The sequence below is a fragment of the Cnephaeus nilssonii genome, assembly GCF_951640355.1.
Source record: "Cnephaeus nilssonii genome assembly, chromosome: 20".
Classification (NCBI taxonomy): domain Eukaryota; kingdom Metazoa; phylum Chordata; class Mammalia; order Chiroptera; family Vespertilionidae; genus Cnephaeus; species Cnephaeus nilssonii.
In genome coordinates this window covers 6,164,863-6,186,336 of record NC_137091.1, presented here as the reverse complement: position 1 = coordinate 6,186,336, position 21,474 = coordinate 6,164,863, and the positions used below count along the sequence as shown (strand labels likewise).

Below are 21,474 nucleotides of genomic sequence, written 5' to 3'. Positions count from 1 at the left end.
AGACCCAGAGTGGGTACAGCGCCCATAGGGTCACTAGCTCGTGCCTCGTGAGACCTGCTAGTGCATAAACGTCTCGCCTGGGCTGACACCTCAGCTCTGAGACCACAGCTCCTTGCTGCCTGCTCCCCAGGTCCCTGGATCCCCGGCCAGCAGACAGCATGGCAGAGCAGGTGCGGGTGAGGGTCCCTGTCCCCCTCTGGGCAGGCCCCTGACGCCCAGCCCCCCACTCACACCAGGCCCATCACTCCTCCTTTCACATTACCCACCACCCTAGTCATCAGGAAGCCTCTTGCCCAGCCGGCAGGGCTCCGTGGTTGAGTGTGGACCTGTGAGCCTGGAGGTCAGGGTTCGATTCCCGGTCAGGCCACATGCCTGGGTTGCAGGCTCCATCCCCAGTGTGGGATGTGCAGGAGGCAGCCGATCCATGATTCTCTCTCATCATGGGTGTTTCTCTCTCTCTCCCTCTCTGAAATCAATACAAACATATTTATAAATTTAAAAAAGAGGAAGCGCTCGCCTGCCACCTGAAGACACCACGCAGCTTCCAGGCTCCCCACAAAGGGGAGGCACGGCGCCCGAGAGGGGCGCCTCTGAAATCGCTGCGGGCCCATTAGCCAGGCGCGCCCCTCACGCTCACAAGCAGAAGCGCGTGCACCTGCTCGAGGCCCACGCCTGCTGACATCCTCATCTGCACCTCCCGACGCCCCGGGACGCGCTCCCGGCGGCCGTGACGGACAGGTGGTTTTCTTCCCCGACAAGGGCAGGGCGCTTTCAAACGGAGGAAATGAGAAAGCCGCCAGTCCCCCCGTCAGGCCCAGCTCTCAGGGCCCTGCCTGCCCATCCTGGGCCCCTGGCGTCCCCTCACCACGGGGGAGCCCCAACACACACAAGGTCAGGGTCAGTGCCTTCGGGGGACCCGCTCCTGGTCCCTGGGATGCTGGGCCCCTGCACCCACTGAGCACGGCGATGCTGTATCTGGGGGTGGAGGAGGGGGGACCGGGGGCCAGACTCGCCCTGAGCACCGAGGTGGTCCCTCTCACAGCTGCTGGGGGAGCATGCTGTCAGACAGCCGATTTGGAAAGTGGTCCCACCCACTGAAGGTGAGCCGACTCCCAGCCTGTGGCCCACCCAGCCAGCCCTGGAGACGGCCATTGAGAACGGCACGCACACGCTCACCACGACCGACACCTACGGGAACGCTCACGCAGCGCGTAAGGGAAACAACTCCAAACACAAGCTCCCAGGTGCCCATGGGAGCGGGTGGATGGCAATGTGGCCACAGGATGGCATGTGACACACCCGTGAACAGGAACAGCGTCCAGCCACAGGCGCTCACATGAACGGCCAAAGACGCCGATACGAATGAGCGGAGCCGGCACGAACTCATTTAGCACCAACAGGCCAGCGCAACCTAAGCTGCTGGGCGCCAGGATGGGGGTGACCTTCTGTGGGGGGGTGAGGGGGGGAGGGCACACAGGGGGTTCTGGGTGCAGGACAGGCCGGCTTCCTCAGCGGGTGGCGTACACACGGGTGTGCTCGGTGCGTGAGAACTCGTTCCCAGTACCCGTCCATGGTTTGTTTTTATGTTCACAACCATGCAAAGGTTTTTCAAAACTCCTCTGTGGCATGGCCGCTGTTAAGACTATAATGAGCCCTGACCGGTCTGGCTCAGTGGATAGAGCGTCGGCCTGTGGACTGAAGGGTCCCAGGTTCGATTCTGGTCAAGGGCACGTACCTTGGTTGCGGGCACATCCCCAGTAGGGGGCGTGCAGGAGGCAGCTGATCGATGTTTCTCTCTCATCAACGTTTCTAACTCTCTCTCCCTCTCCCTTCCTCTCTGTAAAATCAATAAAATATATTAATAAAAAAAAAAGACTGTAATGAAGAGACTTCAAGGAAGAGAAGGAGGGCGGAAGTGATCATCAGGAAACTCAACACGAGACTGACCCCCACGTCTCCGACGGCAGGGTCCTGGAGAAGGCGGCCACACCTCCACCTATGATCCCGGACAGCAGGACTGCAGAGCTCCGAGCCGGCGCCACCACCCCCACCGCCTCTCTCTTCAGAGGCCCCTGCCAGGGGACCACGCCCACCCACGGACGGCAAATGAACCACACCACCTCTCGGGCCGCGGAAAGCTCCCCTCCCGGGAAGGCGGACTTTTGTGAAGTGCAACCCGCTGAAAGAGGAACCTGTGCGCATCCTGTTGGGACAATGGGCCCGAGGAAGCCACCACGCTCCGTGGGAGGTGTGAGCCGTTAAGTCCGTTCAACGTCATGACATACGAAACGGAAGCACAAGGGCCCGAGTGTCTGACCGCGGGAAAGCACCTCGTCCCGGACGCAGAGGGAAACCAGCTGGGAGGTGAAGAGGCTGTGGGGTGGGGCTGTGATGGGAGCGGAGCCGGGACTGGAGGCTGGATGGGGAAGGAGCCCAGCTCCGGCCCTCGCTCTCCCATCCGAAATGCCCCGCCACAGCAGCCACGTCCCAGCCCTCGCCCTCAGAGCCGGCCGTGAAGACAGGAACTCAAGCCCGCGACCCCAGCGCGGCCGGCGAGCGCGAGCGGCCCCCTTACCGATCATGTGGTTGGCCACGTGGATCTGGATCTCCCGCTCGCTCTCGAAGGTCATCTGGCACTTGATGCACTGGTAGGTCTTTTTCTGTTTGGAAACCGAAACAGGAAGGAGTTAGCCAGGCGGGAGGGAGGGGAGAGCAGAGTCAGGAGGTCCTGCAGCTCCGCTCGGGGTTCCCCGAATGGCTCTGGTCCCCCCGAGTCGCCGTGGGCCGTGTTCTTCCCGCCTGCTTCCGAACCAGCTCTCCAGCCGGGGAAACGGGGTCGGGCTGCATTCCAGAGCAGCTGCTCCCTGCGAGGCCTGCGGGGCCTGCCCCCCCTCCCCTCCCACGTGCAGCTCACAGCAGAGCCATGCGAGGAAGCTGAGGGAGGCTGCCCATGGGAGAGTGTGCCAGTCCATCCACCCACCTCCACCTGCCTGCCCTCTGTCTCTTCACCCACCCACCCATCCTCCACCCACCCACCCATCCTCCTCTTCACCCATCCTCCTCTTCACCCATCCTCCTCTTCACCCATTCACCCACCCATCCTCCACCCACCCATCCTCCTCTTCACCCATCCTCCACCCATCCACCCATCCTCTTCACCCATCCACCCACCCATCCGTCTCTTCAACTATTCATCTACCCATCTGTCCACCTACCTACACACACACACACAAACACACCTATCTATCCATCCAGACAGCCATCTACACAGGCTTGGACATGCACATGAGGACACACACAGACATGCAACACACATATGTACACCCCATGCTCCCCTCACCCCAACTCACCAGTGACACACAAGCCCCTCTTGAACACACCCCCACACCCCACACAACAACCAGCTCCCCACATCACAGGTGCATAGCCCCGCAACACCCCCCGAGGAGTGAAGACCACAAGTTCACGCAGGCTGACATCCAGTCTCTTCCCTAACACAGTTTCGACATCCTCCCTGGACCCCCGTAGCCACGCCCACCATCTCCATGTCCCGACATGCACCTGCAGCCTCTGACGCCGTGTGCACAGCCCCATCCAGGTACGCACCCCCGTGGCCATTCCCGCAGACGCCTGTGCCCACGTGTGCACACACACACACAGGCTCACCACACCACACCCGCGAAGGTGCGCGTGGACCCGGCAGCCCGGCTCAAAGACGTCCCGTGGCCTTGCCTGCGAGGCGGGGCGCCCACGTTCAGAGCAGAGGGCAACGGCAGGGCTGTCGGTCCCCAGGCTGGTGGGAGAGGCAGGTGAGGACTGACTCTCTCTCTCTCTCTCTCACCCTGATTTCCCGCTGCACCCTGGGCCGCCGCCCCCTCCTCGCCCCAACACCTCCTCTCTGTCTGTCTCCCCGTCTCCATCCCCGAGAGACGCCCTCCCGCTCTGGAGCCTCAGCCCCGCTAGGCGACAATCACACACAGAACCTGGCATTCAAAGCAGCTGCTTTCCCATCCCCGCTTCCCGGGGGAGGGCAGGGGCCCAGGAGAAGCAACGCTGAGCCCAGGGCCTGAGGCCAGGGCTGCCTCCCCAGCCTGGCCCTGCACAGCCGCAGAGGCCCGGGCAGAAGGAGAACACCCTGGAGCAGTGGTCGGCAAACTCATTAGTCAACAGAGCCAAATATCAACAGCACAACAATTGTAATTTCTTTTGAGAGCCAAATTTTTTAAACTTAAACTTCTTCTAACGCCACTCCTTCAAAATAGACTCGCCCAGGCCGTGGTATTTTGTGGAAGAGCCACACTCAAGGGGCCAAAGAGCCGCATGTGGCTCGCGAGCCGTGGTTTGCTGACCACTGCCCTAGAGGATGCGGACACGGGGTCAGGAGGGCAGGAGAGGGGAAGGACACAGAGCTGCTGAGCTTCCAGGATGTGACCACAGCTCATGAGCACCTACTGTGTGCAGGTACTGTTTACTCGGAACGCTCACCACCTACTGTGTGCAGGCACTGTTTACTTGGAACGCTCACCATCGCTCACCACCTACTGTGTGCAGGCACTATTTACTCGGAACGCTCACCATAGCTCACCACCTACTGTGTGCAGGCACTGTTTACTCGGAATGCTCACCATCATTGCAAGCTCGCTGCAGGAATGAGAAAGTGGAGTTTCAAGAGGCTCAGCAACTTGGCCACAGCCCCGCGCAGGGATTCAGGCCCGGCAGGCTCCCGCCGGAGCCCCCTGTCTGAGCTGCCGTTCGGGGCTGCCGGCCCCAGACCACCGAGGACGGCTCTGGTCCAGGTGACAGGAAGCTGGTGTGACCTGGGCGAGCCCTCTGATCTGGACGCCTGTTCCCGCTCGGAGAGTGAGTGGGAAAGCACCCCGTAACCCGCGCGGCACCGTGGCCCGGAGTTGGGGTGATGTTGTTATTACCCATAAACAGAGGGGGAGGCGGAAACCTCAATGCTTCACGCTCCAGCCAACAGCAGCCTCGGCCCCACGGGAACCCAGTCCTCCGAGAGCTGGTTGCTATGGATACGCTCCCGAGGGTCCCAGCCTGCCAGCCCCCAAGCCCCTGGCAGCCCCCAGAGCCTGCTCCTGCCTGCGGGAGTCCTGGGGGAGGGAGGGCGGGCGGGTGGGCTGGCAGACAGCTGGGCCCCTGCCCCCGGGCGTGCCCAGGCAGGGGGCCAGGCCCTGGAGACGGCGCCCTCCGCGGGGAGGTGCCGGGCTTTGTCTCGCTCCTGTCTGCACACGGCCCCTCTGCCCAGGCCTCGAGCTGGGGCCGCCAGCTCCCCTCCTCTCCCGCAGGCCTGGCCGCCGACAGCAAGGCCCGCCGGGCGCCGCCAACAAGGCCCCTCGGGTCTGACCCCGGCGCCGCCTCGCACAGCTGTGCATCCTGGGGTCCACGGCGCCCCTTTCTGAGCCTGGATCTTCTCTTTGCCAAGACAGAGGTCACAGCAAGGCTCCCAGGTTGTTGCCATGGAAACGATATAAGAACCGATACATACCCAGTGGGGGCTTCAGGAAGCAGGACCTGAGGTGGGGTCCAGGACTGAGACAGGAAGGAGGCGGCTCCAGCAGCCCAGCCCGGCAGGCAGCGCCAGAGAGACAGGGATGGGGCCGGGTGCACCGGGAGGGGGCAGAGCAGGGCCCAGCCGGAGCATGGGGGTGACCACCCCACACCCCGCCCCCGCCGGCCTCGCCCGTCTCGTAACGAGGTTGGGCTCAGGGTGGGTCAAGCCGGGCCGTGGCACCGCCCATCACCTGGCTCACGGCCCGTCTCTGCCTCTTGAAAGCAGGGGCTCGAGGCCCACCTCCTGACGGTCCTGAGCCTCCGCCTCCTCATGAGCTCTGGGCGCACTGAATAGGTGAAGCCGTGGGCATCCTCATCCCCATAGCCCGTGGTCGGCAAACTGCGGCTCGCGAGCCACATGCGGCTCTTTGGCCCCTTGAGTGTGGCTCTTCCACAAAATACCACGGCCTGGGCAAGTCTATTTTGAAGAAGTGGCGTTAGAAGAAGTTTAAGTTTAAAAAATTGGGCTCTCAAAAGAAATTTCAGTCGTTGTACTGTTGATATTTGGCTCTGTGGACTAATGAGTTTGCCGACCACTGCCATAGACGGCCGTGGTGATTACACACGGGAAAACGACAGGGACGTCCGTCCGCTATGCGCTCTCCATCCTCAGCGCGAAACACAGCCCGGGAATGAGTCACAATACTCAACGCCTGACGCGGAGCAGGCCCCGCCCATCAGCGCGGAGACACACTCAGAGCGGCCGCCCATGTCCGCTTTGGGGAAGGATGCTGCGGCTCTGATGCCATTGTTTCTATCACCCGCTGGCCTGACCGGGAGGACAGGCCAGAGCCATCAGTCACAGGTGGGGCCCAAGCCCGTGTGGCTCAGAGGACAGAGCATCAGCCTGCGGACTGAAGGGTCCCGGGTTCGATACCGGTCAAGGGCACGTACCTCGGTTGCAGGCTCGAGCCCTGGTTGGGGTGCGTGCAGGAGGCAACCAATGGATGTGTCTCCCTCACATCGATGCTTCTCTCTTTCTGTCCCCCTCCCTTCCAGTCTCTAAAAACCAATGGGAAAATATCCTCAGATGAGGATTAACCAAAAAAAAAAGTCACAGGTGGGACCGGGAGAGATTTTAACCCAGCCCCCTGACTTCAGGCCCAGATGCTCCCAGGTCCTCCCACGCTGGCCGGCCAGCACGCTGAGGCCGAGGACAGAGCCGGGCAGCAGTGACCAGGAAGGGCCACGATCAGGACCTAGCTTGGGGAGCTAAGCCAGGGACCCCCAAAGCGCCTCCCACTGCACAGCCTTCCTTCACTCTCTCCAGCCTCCTCATTCCCTCACCAGCTCTCCCCCTCAGTGTCCCCTGGCCCAGGCCCCAGTTCTGAGCCCACAGCAAACACCCCTGTCTCCCCAGAGGCTCCCGTGGCAGGGGGCCAGACCCTAAACCCCACCTCCCTGCCCGCGGCACCAACAGCGGCCCTCCAGGGGGAGACACCCCTGAGGTGTGTGTGGAACCGCCTCGATCTGGGAACAAGACTACCTGAGTCCATGGGGATCCCCAGAACGTCCTGTCTGACACCCGAGGGCCCTGCCGGCTCCAGACCTGCCATCAGGTGCCCACTGGCCGCTGTCCCCAGAGCCCGTGTGGACCCTCCAGTAGCCCAGACGCCGCGGCCTCGTTGAAACCACTGGATATGGGCCTGTGACTCCCCTGGTCTGGGACCTCCCATGGCAGGGTCCATTTCTAACTCCTTGGCTGCTAGGCAACCCAAACATAATGGATACTCAAGACAAATTTGAATGGATACTCAAGACAATCAATCAATCAATGGATCGTTATTGATAACAGTAAGCGGGACCATTTCTAGGGCGTTCATGTACCGGCAACTGCACTAACTGTACTGCTGCTGCTGCGGACGGTACTGGCCGGTGGTTCGAGCCAGCACGCCTGAGCCCTGAATGCCAGGCCCGGGCCTCGATGGGGCTGTCACCTCCGTGAGTTGTCAGGACTCCTGGCTCTAAAGCTGGGGAAGCAAAGCGGCTTTCCCCTCAGGACCACCCCGCCCTCCCCGCCCTCCCCACCCATCACATGGATGACAGCGCTACGACTGGAGCTCTCACCGGGCGCCACACACTTGGAGGACGGGAGCGCGCCCTGTGCGACTTACGATTGCAACATGCACTGCACCAGCCACTGCGCCGGCCCTTCCCCGGATGACATCACGGGCCGACATCACGGGCCCCACAGTTCTATCACGCCAAGACAACGACTCCCCTTCCCCACATGAGCTCTTGGCGAAGGAGGCTCAGCGAGATCAATAATGTTCGCGTGTCACACAGCTGGAGGGGCCCTGGCGACACGGGGTTCCTACTAAACCCACCGCAAAACAGAGGTGCCTGCCCACCACGTGAGTGAGCTGCTCCTCGGGGCCCCTGCAGAGGGCGCCCCCAGGCAGCACAGAGCTCAGCGTGGGGGCTCCTGTGGGGACCCGCCGAGCCCCAAGGCGCAGGGCGCAGGCTCCGGCGGCCACACTTACCCGGGGCACTGGTGACGTCTGGGTGCCTTTCCGGGGCCCGCTGGTCTCTGGCGTGAGGTCGCGGTGGTCCACCTGCATGTGGCTCTCCAGGTCCTCGGCGCTCTCGAACTTGACGCTGCACTCGGGGCAGCGGAGGCCGGCGCAGGGCCGGTCGGCGGGCTCGGGCGGGGCCAGGCCGCCCACCTGTCCGTTGGCGCTGCGGGCCATGCAGCCGGCGCAGAGGCCGTAGGGCAGCCCGTTGACGTCGAGCTTCACCAGGTCCTGCTTGCTGCGGAACTCCTTGAGGCACAGCGCGCACTTGTAGAGCTTCGGCAGGCCCTGGCCGTTGGGGGAGGACGCGGCCGAGCTGCCCGCCAGCTTCTGCATGTGGAAGGTGCCGTGGATCTTGAGCTCGAGCGTGGAGGTGACGGTCTGCATGCAGACCACGCAGCGGAAGCCCGTGAGCGAGTTGCGCAGGTCGGGGTGCATCTGGCAGTGCTCGATGAACTCCTCCTCGCTCTGCAGCGGCAGCTTGCAGATGCGGCAGGTGCCCGTGTCCAGGCTCTTGCTGTGGGTCACCTTGTGCTCGGTGAGCGTGAGCAGCGAGGGGAAGCGCTCGCCGCAGATGGGGCACATGTAGTGCTTGGCGGGGCCCCGGTGCGTCTGCAGGTGCTCCCGGAGCCCGTTCTCGGAGAAGAAAGTCCGCGAGCACACGTTGCACTTGTGGCTGCCCTTGATGAACTCGGCCTTCTTGCGCGAGCCGTCGTCCTCGCCGGGCCGGATGTTGTGGTCGCGCAGCCGGTGGTTCTGCAGCAGCACCTCCATGGTGTAGGCCGCCCCGCAGATGTCGCAGCCGTACATGGGCTCCGACGCGTCCACGTCGTCCTCGCTGGCCTCGTGGCTGTTGGGCGCCTCGGGGTTCTTGAGCAGCATGCCCTGCAGGTCGGCGGGCTCGGCCTTCTTGGCGGCGGCGGCCGGGGGCACCCCGTTGGCCGTGCCGTTCTCGGCGGCGGCGTCGAACACGCAGTGCTTCTCGCGCAGGTGCTTCTCCAGCAGGATGATGGCGTGGAAGGCCTTGCTGCAGAAGCGGCAGTTGTACTTCTTGCTGTGCGTGGTGATGTGGCACTGCAGCTCCACCTCGGTGCTGAAGGTCTCGCCGCAGAAGATGCACTTGTGCGCCCTGGCCGGGTTGCCCAGGTGGCTGTGCTTGACGTGCGCCTGCAGGTCGGCCTCCTTGCGGAAGTCCCAGTTGCAGGCCGTGCAGCGGTACATCTTCTTCTCGTTGCTGTGCTTCACCGCCAGGTGCACCTGGATGGACACCTTGGAGTCGAAGACCTCCTGGCACAGCGTGCAGTGGTACAGCACGAAGGTGTGCATGTCCAGCAGGTGCTTCTGCAGGTCGTCCACCGAGGAGAACTGCTTGTCGCAGCTCTCGCACACGTAGTGGGTGGACGTGGTCATGTAGTGCACCGTGAGGTGCTGCAGCAGGGACTCCTGGGAGTCGAAGTCCTCCTTGCACTGGGGGCAGGCCTGCTTCCGCAGCAGCAGCTCCAGGTGCAGCTTCAGGTGCGTCTGGAAGCTCTCGAAGTTGGAGAACTTGAGGTCGCACTGGTTGCAGGGGTACTCGCCGTTGGAGATGGCGTCGGCGCTCAGCGCGAGCCGCTGCCGCTTCGGGGAGGACACCTCCACGTCGGAGGAGACGGGGCTCTGCTCGGCCTTGGACTTCTTGCCGTGGGCCAGCGGGATGTTCTTGTGGTTCTCCTTGATGTGCTTGGTGAGCTTCAGGATGGAGCCGAAGATGGGCGAGTTGGTGCAGTAGGGGCAGGAGTAGACCTCCATGAAGGACTGCGCGGGCCGCGCCACGGGGGACTCGAGCTTGGCGCCGCCCACGCCGCAGTGGGCCTGCTGGATGTGCTCGGTGAGGGAGGACTCGGTCAGGAAGCCCATGGAGCACTGGTTGCAGAAGAAGGCGTTGCTGCCGTCGGGCGGGTTGGCGCCGGGGCCGCCGTGGGAGACGCGGATGTGCTCCTGCAGGCTGTTGATGTCGGCGAGCATCTCGGGGCAGTAGTTGCAGTGGAAGGCGGACAGGCCGCCGAAGGGCAGCGCGGGGGAGGCGTGGTTCTTGTGCAGCTTGAGCACGTGCTCGTTGAGGGTGTAGAGCGTGGGCACGGCGTCCAGGCAGATCTGGCACGTGTGGCTCTGCTGCGGCTTGTCGGCGTGCATGGTCTTCAGGTGGATCTCCAGCACGGCCAGGCTGGGGAAGTCCCGCTTGGAGCAGTAGGGGCAGCTGTACGCCACCTTGGACCAGCCCTGCCCGTCCTCCCGCATCTTCTTGGGGCCCCGCAGCGGCTTCAGGGTGGAGTCCGGGGTGGAGCCGCGCTCCACCGAGGCGCTGGAGTCGGGCGTGGCGCTGCTCATGGAGGCCACGCTGCCCAGCACGGGGTCGGGGCTGGCGCTGTGGTTGCTGGAGTCGGGCTGCCGGTGGCTGTCCAGGTGGCAGTAGACGCCCTCCACGGAGGAGAACTGCTCGGGGCACATGGGGCACTTGTGCTTCTGGTGGGCGTGGGCCTGGTGGATGTGGGCGAGCAGCGCGCTCTCGTCGCCGAAGGCCTCGGGGCAGTGGATGCACTGCAGGTCGGCCTTCTCGGAGAGCTGCGGGTGCCGCGTGAGCACGTGCTTCTCCAGCGCCTCCGTCTGGCTGAAGGTGTCCTCGCAGTAGTCGCACATGAAGTCGTCCTTGCGGGCCTCCTTCTCGCACTTGGCCAGGTGCTCCTTGTTCTTCTTGTGCGCCTGCATGTGGCTCTGCAGCGAGCTGGTGGACGAGAAGCCGCGCTTGCACACGGAGCACTTGAAGGGCTTGCTGGAGCTGTGCGTCTTCAGGTGGATCTTGAGGTGGTCGCTGCGGGAGAAGGCGGCCTCGCACTCGTGGCAGTGGTACTTCTTGTCGCCCGTGTGCAGCTTGATGTGGCGGTCGCGGCTGCGCTTGTGCTTGAAGAGGCGGCTGCAGTAGGTGCACTTGAACGGCAGCTTGTCGCTGTGGATCTGCTCGTGCCGCTTCAGGTAGCTCAGGCGGATGAAGGACTTGTCGCAGAACTGGCACGGGTACGGCAGGCCCGTGCCCCCTTCCTCCTCGCCCAGGCCCAGGTCGCAGCCATCCCCGATCATCTGCGTGGGTGACGCCACATCCTTGCTGGAGGGCGACGAGGCCACCCAGGAGAGCTGCGGGTCGTCGTCAGCATCTGCGGGGCGGGGGAGGCGGAGAGCGGATTAGAGGCGATTCCCAGGGCGGCCGCGAGACAAGGACAGAGACAGCGTCTCCACGGCGAGGCTGAGGCTTGCAGCTGGCCGGCCGGGGGGGATGGGGGGGGCGGGAAGGCAGTGGCCACGGGGGCCCTCCAGCCTGCAGAGGGGGTGGCCGGGGGCCGGCGGCAGGAAACGGAGGGGCCGTGCCCTTCCCCTCGGCGACACCTGCCCGGGCCTCGATGGACAAGGTGTCCCCGCGGGAAGGGCGGGCTCGGCCCCTTCCCTGAGGGGGTGCAGGGGCTGCTGGGACAGAGCCACCGGACATGAGACAAGTTCCCGCGCCGGATGGAGATCTGGGGTCCCCTCCCCTCCCACCCCCTGCCCCGGCGGGAAGCCCTCTGGCTGGTCCGGGGGCATGGGCACCGCTTCGCAAGGAAACACACGCGTGCTCACGAATTGGGCTGCGCCACGTCGTTGGGGATGGGGGGCCCCGAGGAAGCCGGACGGCTCCACCCGGTGGCAGACACACAGGAGGCGGGGAGCCACAGGCACGTGGCATCGGACACCAGGGCACACGCGGGGGCGGGCGGAGGCCACGGAGAAGGGTCTGTGTTTGCAGCCCAAACCATGCTAAGGGGCTCTTTTCTTTGCTTCCCTCCACCCCACGCTCACCCAAGGCCACCCAAGCCCGGGGAGGGGGTGCCCGATGGGACTGAGTGGAGGAGGGGCCAGGACCCACGTGGTCACGGAGCTCAGAGCCTGTGGGCCCCTCCATCCACTGGGGGGCGGGGCTCTCCTCACACAGACGCCCCGTGTGGCCCCCCCTCCCCGGGGCCGGAGCCACCCCCACCTCCTCCCCGGCCTTTGCTGGCCGCCCCCCCAGCCTCAGAGGAAAGGAAACAAACAAGCACTGGCTGTTTCTGGGAGAACAAAGGCGCACGGACGGACGCAGCACCTGGAGCCGCGGAGGGTCCCCAAGCGCGGCAAGCCCAGGGCTAGGTGGGAGGGCGTGCCAGGCTCAAGGGGCGCCGGTGGATTTAAAACTTAGTAACGAGTGAAACCGACCGCAGGCTGCTCTGCACAGGGGAGAGGCAGACAAGGGCTCAGATTCGGCCGCACTGGCCGTGCTCTGTAACCGGGACATCCAGCACGGCCCGCCCCCACCCCCCGCCCCCACCAGCACGGCTCAGCCTCGGAAGCAGCCGGAGGGTCTGCGCTGCAGGGGGGCGGGGGCAGGGGGCCACATCCCGGCCCAGCCAGACACAGCATGCACACGCACAGCTCACGCAGCACCCCACAACTCACACAGACTTACACCCAAACACATACTCACCTGCACAGCCACACCTACCTTCACACGTCACATACGATCACATACTCTCCCACACATGCACATCCCCTCATGCACTATCGCTCGTACAAACACACAGGCACACGCACTCACATCCTCACGCACACACCCCTGCGGACACACTGTCACGGCCATCACTCATACTCACAGGGACACGGGCCCCCTCAGCGCCCTGTGCTGTCCCGGGCCAACCCCGACCTCGAGAGACGGCAGGGCCCCTCGGGGCTGCCTCTGAGCCTGCTCCTAGGCCGCACCCCCACCCCGGCGCCCCCCGCACCCCTGACCGTGTGAAGGGCTGCCCGATGCCAGCAGGCACGACTGCCAAAGCTCCCGGCCCCGAGCCCCACATCCCCGGCAGCCGCCCCACCTCTGGAGCCCAGCCACCCCGCCCGGCACAGGCACCGCCCCGCACGCCCTCCCAGCGTGAGCACCTGCTCCCCTGGGGTCTCACGTTACGGGGCGCTTCGGACGGCAAGGACGCAGGCGCCGTCAGCACCTCGGATTAGAAATACCCGCCCTCCCTGGTAACTCCCAGCCCTGCTCGCTAGGCTCCGGGCGCAGACAAAGGGGCCACGGGAGAAGGTGGCTGGAGCGGGGCCGCGGGGGACCTGCAGGGCCCCGCCCCCACGCCCGCCTTTACTATTTCGATGTCTGAGCTCAGGCTCACGCAGGCTGCCGTTGAGCGTGCCCTGCGACCACCAACACGGGGAACCAGGGCCCCTCCCACTGCACAGATGAGGAGCTGGTGCCTCAGTTTCCCCAGGAGATGACCGCACCAGGACGCGGGTCGGAGTGAGCTTCCGCGGTCGGCTGGAGAAGAGCCTCCAGCGCAGGTGAGAAGGGAGGGGCCCCGCTCAGCCTCCAGCGCAGGCCCGGTCTGGACCTCCTGGGGGCCTCTGAGGCGGGAGGAGGGGGCTGGCCCGCCGTCGGCATTCTGGGGAGGGGCCCCCGAGGCCGGTGAGGCCCAGGATGGCCACCTGCTCCCGAACCTCGTGCCACCTGCCCTGAGACCCGTGTTTGTTCGTCCTCCCGGGTACACTGTCCGCATCTGAGGAAGGAGAGCCGCTGTGAGGAGCGGACGGGGACGGACTGCGGGAAGGCGCCGTTCTCCGTTACGGGACCGTCCCGAGGAGGTGCGGGGCTCCAGAGAGCGGATGAGCGCCGGGCCAAGGCGGTGGGGGTCGGGGGGGGGACAGGAGATGAGTACCACGGGCGCCAGGCAACCTGCCGAGGTCGGGGGATCGCTCCGACCCTGGACTGGCGGGGGCGCACGGCTCTGTCAATGCACCACGGCTCGGAGCTGCTCGCCCGACAGGAGTGAACGTCAGGGTTTGCAGAGGGTCCGTCACTAAAGCTGCTGAAGAGAAAGCACTGCTTGCCAGTAAGAAGAATGAGCACTGGCCCTGGCTCAGGAGGTTGGGTGTGGTCCCTGGTTCGAGGCCCGGTCAGGGCACATGCCCAGGTTGTGTGCTCGACCCCCAGTAGGGGGCGAGCGAGAGGCTGCGGATGGATGATGCTTCTCTCTCCCTCCCTCTCCCTTCCTCTCTCTAAAAATCAATAAAAATATTTACAATAAGAAGAAGAGTGAGTGCTAATCAGCACCACCAGTGGTAACATCAGCCTCCACGTTTATGGGGCACATTTCACGGGCAGTCCCGCTCGGCCAGCCACCTGCTTCTTTCCCGTGAGGTGGGGTCCGGCCCTGGGGACACGGATGTTTGCCTGGCGGCTAAGAGGACACGTGGACTTAGACTCCCAGCTCCACCAAGTTAATTAGCCCCCGCCGGGTGTTTTTTTTATTTATTATTAATATATATTTTTATTGTTAATAGTATTACAGATGTCTCCTATTTCTCTCCCTCTTCCCCCCCTCCTCCCAGTCCCTGCCCACCACCACCACCACCACCCCCCACACCACTTCCCAGGTCTTCACCACCCTATTGCCCATGGGCTGTGCATGTAAGTATATAAGTTCTTTGGTTTATCTCTTCTCGTCCCCCAAACCTCACATCGAGGTAAGTCAGTCTGTCCCATGCCTCTCTGCTTTGGGTCTTATTTTGTGGGTCAATTCATTTTGGTCATTCGATTCCACAAATAAGTGAGATCATGTGATGTCTGTCTTTCTCAGATGGGCTTATTTCACTGAGCATACTATTTTCCAGGTCCATCCATGCTGTCCCAAAAGGTAAGAGGTCCCTCTTTTGACAGCTGCATAGTATTCCATTGTGTAAAGGCCCCACGGCTGTTTTATCCACTCATCTCCCGATGGGCACTTGGGCTGCTTCCAAACCTTCGCGGTTGTAAATAACGCTGCTGTGAACATAGGGGTGCATCTATTCTTTCCGATCGGTGTTTTGAGGTGTTTTTGTTTGTGTGTGTGTATTTTTTTGTTAATCCTCACCTGAGGATATTTTTCCATTGATTCTTAGGGAGAGTGGAAGAGAGAGGGAAAGACAGGGAGAAACATCGATGTGAGAGAAACACACCGATTGGTTGCCTCCTGCACGAGCCCTGACCAGGGCCCAGGCCAGGGAGGAGCCTCAACCAAGGTACGTGTCCTTCTCCAGAATCGAACCCGGGACCCTTCCATCTGCAGGCTGACGCTCTATCCACTGAGTCAAACCGGCTAGGGCAGAGTTTTGAGGGCTTTAGGATGTATTCCCAGAAGTGGGATCGCTGGGTCAAATGGAAGTTCCATTTTTAATTTTTTGAGGAAACTCCATAGCGTTTTCCACAGTTGCCTGCACCAGTCTGCATTCCCACCAGCCATGAACTAGTGTTCCCTTTTCTCCACATCCTCGCCAGCACCTGTTGTTTGTTAGACGAAGAGACCTGCCTCGGTTTCCTCATCTGTAAAATGGGGATAAGAACAGTCCCACCTATACCGTTGCTAAGCAGATGAAATAAGTGAATATTTATAAAGAGTTCTATGCAAGAAATGCTCTCTCGTGTATAAAAATAGTCACTGGCTCCTGCTCAACCTGAGGCCGCAGGGCAGACAGAGGGAGAAGACACAGGCCACCGCTGTGATGGCTCCCAGGGGCACGAGCCAGGGAGGGTCTGGGTCTGAGTAACTATCAGGAGGGTCTTACGTTAAGGACCAAGAGTTACCCTGCGGAAGATGGTTTTTATTTATTTTTTAAAATATATTTTTCTTGATTTCTGAGAGGAAAGGGGAGGGAAAGAGAGAGATAGAAACATCAATGATGAGAGAGAATCATGGATTGGCTGCCTCCTGCGTGCCCTCCACTGGGGATGGAGCCCGCAACCCGGGCATGTGCCCTAACCCGGAATGGAACCGTGACCTCATGGTTCAAGGTTGATGCTCAACCACTGAGCCGCACCAGCCGGGCCAAAAGATGGTTTTCAAAGCAAAGGCTGCTGGCCCTGCACCATGGCCCCAGGGCCCCTGCACTTACCACCCCAGGGTGTCAGAGAGGAACGGAACTGTCCAGGGCACCCAGCCCACCCCTCTCATTGTACAGATGGAGAAATTGAGGCACCAGCGCTTTGCAAGGGCTTGGACTTGGGTCTCCAGGCTCCTGGTGGAGTGGGTGGGAGACCCTCCGACTCCCCTGACCCCTCCCCCAAGAGGGCACTGCCATCCCAGAGGGCCGCTGGGCCCACAGGACAAGGAGGAGGCGCCCGCCGTTCCCCGGGAGCTCACAGCCCGCCCGGCCGCTCCTTCCCTACACACTTACTCAGCACCGGCATTGAGAACGCAACTGAGCTTGACTTTCATTGCAGAAATTAAACAGACTAGGGGGGAAATAAAGCCCCCCCAATCTGCCCCGCTGAGAGACTCCCCAAAGATGGGGCGCTTGTAGTTAGTGGAGGGGCTCCAAAGGGCCCCCCATCGGCGCCTGGCCTGGCCTCCCTCGCACCCCAACATCGCCCTGCCGCCTCCCACCTCCTCGAGGGAGGAGAGAGCTGCCCCTGAAGTCATCTCGGAGCTTTCTGGAAACAGCCCCGCCAAGGCCCGGAGCGAAGGGCTCGGCGCCCGGAGGGAGAGCCACATGCTTTCGGGGTTGAATCACTGTTTTTCTGGGCTCCCTTCGGAGACCGGCGGAGCCCACATTCGGCCGCGTGCGTGGACCCGGGACCAGCAACAGCTGCGTGCTAATTGCATGTAGCGTGCAGCAAACCTCCCTTTCATCGCAGGCTGCAAATCTGTTACATCTGTCTCTCCTTTGTTTCTTCCACGAGATACAAGCTTGTTCCTACATTCTTCTCACCTGTAGCGGTGATTAAAATTCATTACCAATGAAAGGAGCGAACAGACAAACAAGTTCCTCTGTGTACCGTTCTACACTCCAATTAGAAACAGCTGTTTGCTAATTCATGCAGCGCTGCTTGGTCGTGCTCTGTGAGTCAATAAAAACTCACCCCATTGCTGCGGAAACTGGGGGAGAGTCCACGGAGTTAACTTGGCGTTGGCGTCTCCAGGCGGGACTGCGGCGGCAACCCCTCCGACCGCCGCCGGGGGGCCTTGGTTGGCACTGCGGAGACATCCATCGTGGCCCTACGGGGAACCCCAAATTCGGAGTGCCTGGCGCCTCTCCCCCAGACACGGGCCCAGAAGGAACCCCGAAATGGCCTCCTCGTCTCCTCCCCTGTCCCAAAACCGCCATCGCCACCACCAAAATAAAAAAAAACTAAAAAAATCAACTCTGATTAAACGCAAACCACACACATCCTCCAGCCGCCAGAGGGAACAGCAAAATTAAAAGTTTAATTGGTGCCCGGACAACTTAAAACTATTAAGCACAGGTGAGGCTTTTCTGTCCCAGTCAGAAAACAGCCCTTTGGTTGGGATGAAGCGTGTCTGGGCAGCATTCTTCGGTTCCCTGCGTTTCAGCTGCCAGTCTTCGAAGCTTCTAAAAGTGTTCAGGCGTCTCCTCGGCCGCGTGAGGGAAAAGGCGCGCAGCGTCCACAGCGCGCCCCACCCGAGGCTTGATGGGGAGTGGATGTTCCTGCTCCTTGATGGGGAGGGAGGTGAGCAACGCTCCTGGGAGCTTGTCCCGCCACTGCGGCATCGACCAAACCCGCTCTGTCCTGGCTGACACTCCTCTGAAACACCGCCTCCAGGAAGCCTTCTTTGATTCCCCCGGCCATTCCTTCTCGACCTCTAGGCCCCACTTTTGGGCCATGTCTCGCCCTGAACCATGGGTCTTGGTACCGCTGCTTATTTTCGAGTCCGTGGGGAAGCCCTGAGTCCCGTGCTGGGATCTTTCCGGGCTGGGACACAAGGACACGGAGCCCCGTTTTCAGCTTCAGACTGGCAGCCCCTCCCAGCAGCTGCCCGCCGCAGCGCCCTCGGCGTGTGCAGGCACAGTGCCAAGCTGGTCACAGACTCAGCCTCGTTCAGGCCTCACCTCCACCCTGCGCTGGGGCACCATCCTTTGCCCCATGTACAGACTCGGAGAGGGCACGGGCCGCGTCCCACAGCAGTTTGTGGAGCGAGTCCGGAATGATCCCATATTTCTCCCAAAAAGCCACCAAAGCCGCCCACTGTTCTCAGGGAGCCTGCCTCACCCGGCCCAGCCTCTGAGCCCTTGCTCCAGCCACGGTGACCCCCAATGATGCCCCTTCACGGCCACTGCCCACCCAGACCCAGCCTGGCCCTCGGGCCCCGCTAACCACCCACTGTGCAGATGGGGATACTGAGGCCCTTCAGGCCCAAGGAAGGGACCGGCCCAAGGCAGAGCCAAGAGGATCTGGATGCCTGGCTCAGGGAAAATGTCAGTAGGGTTGGGTTTTTGGGGACCCCCCCCCCCTTCACACACACACACACCCAGGAGGATGAGAAGACTGGCAGGGCGCAGACGTGCAAACTGAGAGAGACGACCGAGGGAGCATCATCGATCGCCCAGGCCCCTGCAAACGCGGGTCACCCTTCAGGTGTGAGGACATCCTCCCTCCGGGCATCTGCGAAGGGGAAACACTGCCCCCACCCCAGCCCGGGCAAGCAGAGTCCCTGAGGGGGGAGCCAGGCCTGCAGCTGCCCCTGTCCCTGGCGGGGCTGGTTGCCAGCTGCTCCAGCGCCGGCACATAGTAGGTCCTCAGCATTTGCTGACTGGGCCACGAGCGAATGAATGAATGAGTGTTTCAGCCAGGCCCCCAGCCAGAGCCGCGCAGGGTGAGGACCCAGCTGCCTGCTGCTCACCCCCTCAGCCAGCCCACATCTGAGCAGCTCTGCACCTGTCCCTGCGCGCGGCCTTCCAAGGATGGCACAAGGGTTTCCCCACAGGGACTCGCCTGGAGACCATGCCGAGTGGCCCCTCATGTCAGGATCCCTGGGAGCCCCCACAGGTGCCTGGAGGGAACTATCTGTGTGACGAGTCGATAAATGAATGGATGGGTGAACAGGTGCACGTCAGGTCCTGGCCCAGAGGAAACACCTGGCAACTAGGGCATGAATGCATGAAGGATGGGATGGCTGGACGGACGGATGGATGGACGGACAGATGGATGGCTGGACGGAAGGCTGGATGGATGGACGGATGGATGGATGGGTGGATGGACGGATGGATGGATGGATGGACAGATGGATGGACGGCTGGACGGCTGGATGGCTGGATGGATGGACGGATGGATGGATGGGTGGATGGACGGATGGATGGATGGGTGGATTTCTAACTATGGTTTGAATGAATAACTGGAATGACGAACGGATGGATGGCTGGGTGGATGGACGGACGGATGGATGAATGGATGGATGAATGCATAGGTGGATGGACGGATGGATGGCTGGCTGGATAGATGGATGGACGGACGGATGGATGGCTGGATGGCTGGATGGCTGGCTGGCTGGATGGATGGATAGATGGACGGATGGATGGACGGACGGACGGACGGACGGACGGATGGATGGACGGACAGATGGATGGATGGACAGATGGATGGACAGATGGATGGATGGGTGGATGGACGAATGGATGGCTGGATGGATTTCTAACTATGGTTTGAATGAATAACTGGAATGACAGACGGACGGATGGATGGATGGATGGATGGACGGACGGACAAATGAATGGATGGTGGACGGATGGTGGACGGATGGAGGATGGACGGACGGATGGATGGATGGTGGACGGATGGATGGATGGATGAAATGAAAAGCTAGTCCGAAAGAGGTGCTAGGGGCCCCTCTGGCGGGTGGGTCTCCAGCTGGAATCGAGGAGTTAATGAGCTTGACCACTGGCCTGACCGCCTGGGCCCCGAGCGGCCGCCTTCTGCAGAGCCCGTCCAGTGTCGCCGAGGCCCCTGGGGCCGCACATTGAGGCAGGATGCAATTAGTGCAGGCCCAGGGTGAGCGCGTTGGTCATTCTTCCTCTTGAAAGAACATCGTGGGCCAAGGGGAAAGCAAGGGCGTGGGGGGCAGAGGGCAGGGGTGGAGGCCTGAGTCCCCGGAGTAATTTATTGGAACGAGGAGACACTGGGGGGTGTAGGGGCAGAGAGGCAGTGATGGAGGCCTGAACCCCCGGAGGAATGCATTAGAACGAGAGACACTGGGGGGGTGGGGGGGGCAGAGGGCAGGGGTGGAGGCCTGAACCCCCGGAGGAGTGCATTAGATCGAGGAGACACTGGGGGCGGGGGAGGGCGGGGGGGAGGCGGTGGCTTTTATTTATTCAGACCAGCGCACAACAAACATGCAGGTGTAATAAGATAATAAACTGAGACTCCACACTCTTAAAGGAACAGACTCAGCTCTGTGATTTGGGGTGGGGGGTACATTTTTGTTTGTGGAAGGAGGCATCCCTCAAGCGGTTGGGTGAGGGTGTGCGTGTGCATGTGCGTGTGTATGTGTGTGTGTGTGTAAGCGTGCCCACATCCATGCATGTTCATGCGTGTCTTCCCCACCAGGCATCTCCAACACTCACCTCCCACCTCATTACCCAACGAACAAGTGCGCCTCCACAAGAAACAAGCCCAGTGGCCCCTGAGTGTCTCTGGGGGGAAGGGGGGGCCGGCCAAGCACACGTGTGTCGCCCTTCCTGTGCCCCTGCCCTGGGCTCCCCTTCCCGCCCCGAGGAGGTGAGCACTCCCTGCTCACCTCGGGAAGCTCCTGTCATTCCTTCATTCCTTCCTTCATTCGTTCCTTCTCCAAACCCGTACTGAGCGCTAGTCCAGCCAGCCCTCCGGGTGCCGGCCCCGCCCGGAGCCTGCCTCCCAGGGGTCAGAATCGCATCCGGGAAGCCCCGGAGCCAGAGACGGCTGGGTGCGCGTCCCGGCTCCCCCGGGCCAGCTGTGTGACCAGGTCCGTTACTGGGCCTCGCTCAGCCTCACGCAGGGACGCCCGGGCAGAGGATGCGGCCTCGGCTGGCGCGGTGAGGATTAAACCGGATAATACAGGTTAAGCACTTTGGCCCCGCGCCGGGCGCACGGGAGACCCTCCGTGAACGTATCACCACGTGTCATTTCCAGATCAGTGGCAGCAAGAGGCGGTGCTGGGAGCCCCTGGGTCACCGCGGGCTCCCGCTCTTGCCGAGCCGCGCCTCCCCGCTTGCCACGCCCTCACACCACCATCCCCGGTGGAGCAGGGGGTGGTGACGTCGGTGACAGAGGGAGCCGAGCCCACTGTCTTCCCACGGAGCGCAAACACAGAAGGGCCGGCGAGGGGCCCCAAACCCCCTCGGTCCTCACATCCCCTCGGTCACGAGGTTTGGTCCCTCCCGGTGATGGGGCACTCACTCCCTATGAGCTTCCTCAGCGGGACGAAGTGACGTCACCGTGAGCCCTCGGGGGCACCTGCCCCTCCCCCCCCCGCCCCGCGGGGAGGAGTGCGAGACGCCGCCTCTAGGGCATGGCAGCGCTTGTCTAAGGGGCCCTGCAGGTTACGGTCTTTTT

General features: G+C 62.3%; 1 protein-coding gene across 3 annotated transcripts in view; it reads right to left on the bottom strand.

The window, feature by feature from the left end:
• The window catches only part of ZNF423 (zinc finger protein 423), a 234,296-nt gene that overhangs the window by 85,991 nt on the left and 126,831 nt on the right, over positions 1-21,474 (bottom strand). For all 3 annotated transcript variants that reach the window (XM_079800240.1, XM_079800238.1, XM_079800239.1), the window contains 2 exons: positions 8,052-11,269; positions 2,576-2,660 (listed from right to left, as the gene is read on the bottom strand). In XM_079800240.1, the coding sequence (XP_079656366.1) occupies positions 2,576-2,660; positions 8,052-11,269 (3,303 nt within the window). The remainder of the gene's footprint in view (positions 1-2,575; positions 2,661-8,051; positions 11,270-21,474) is intronic.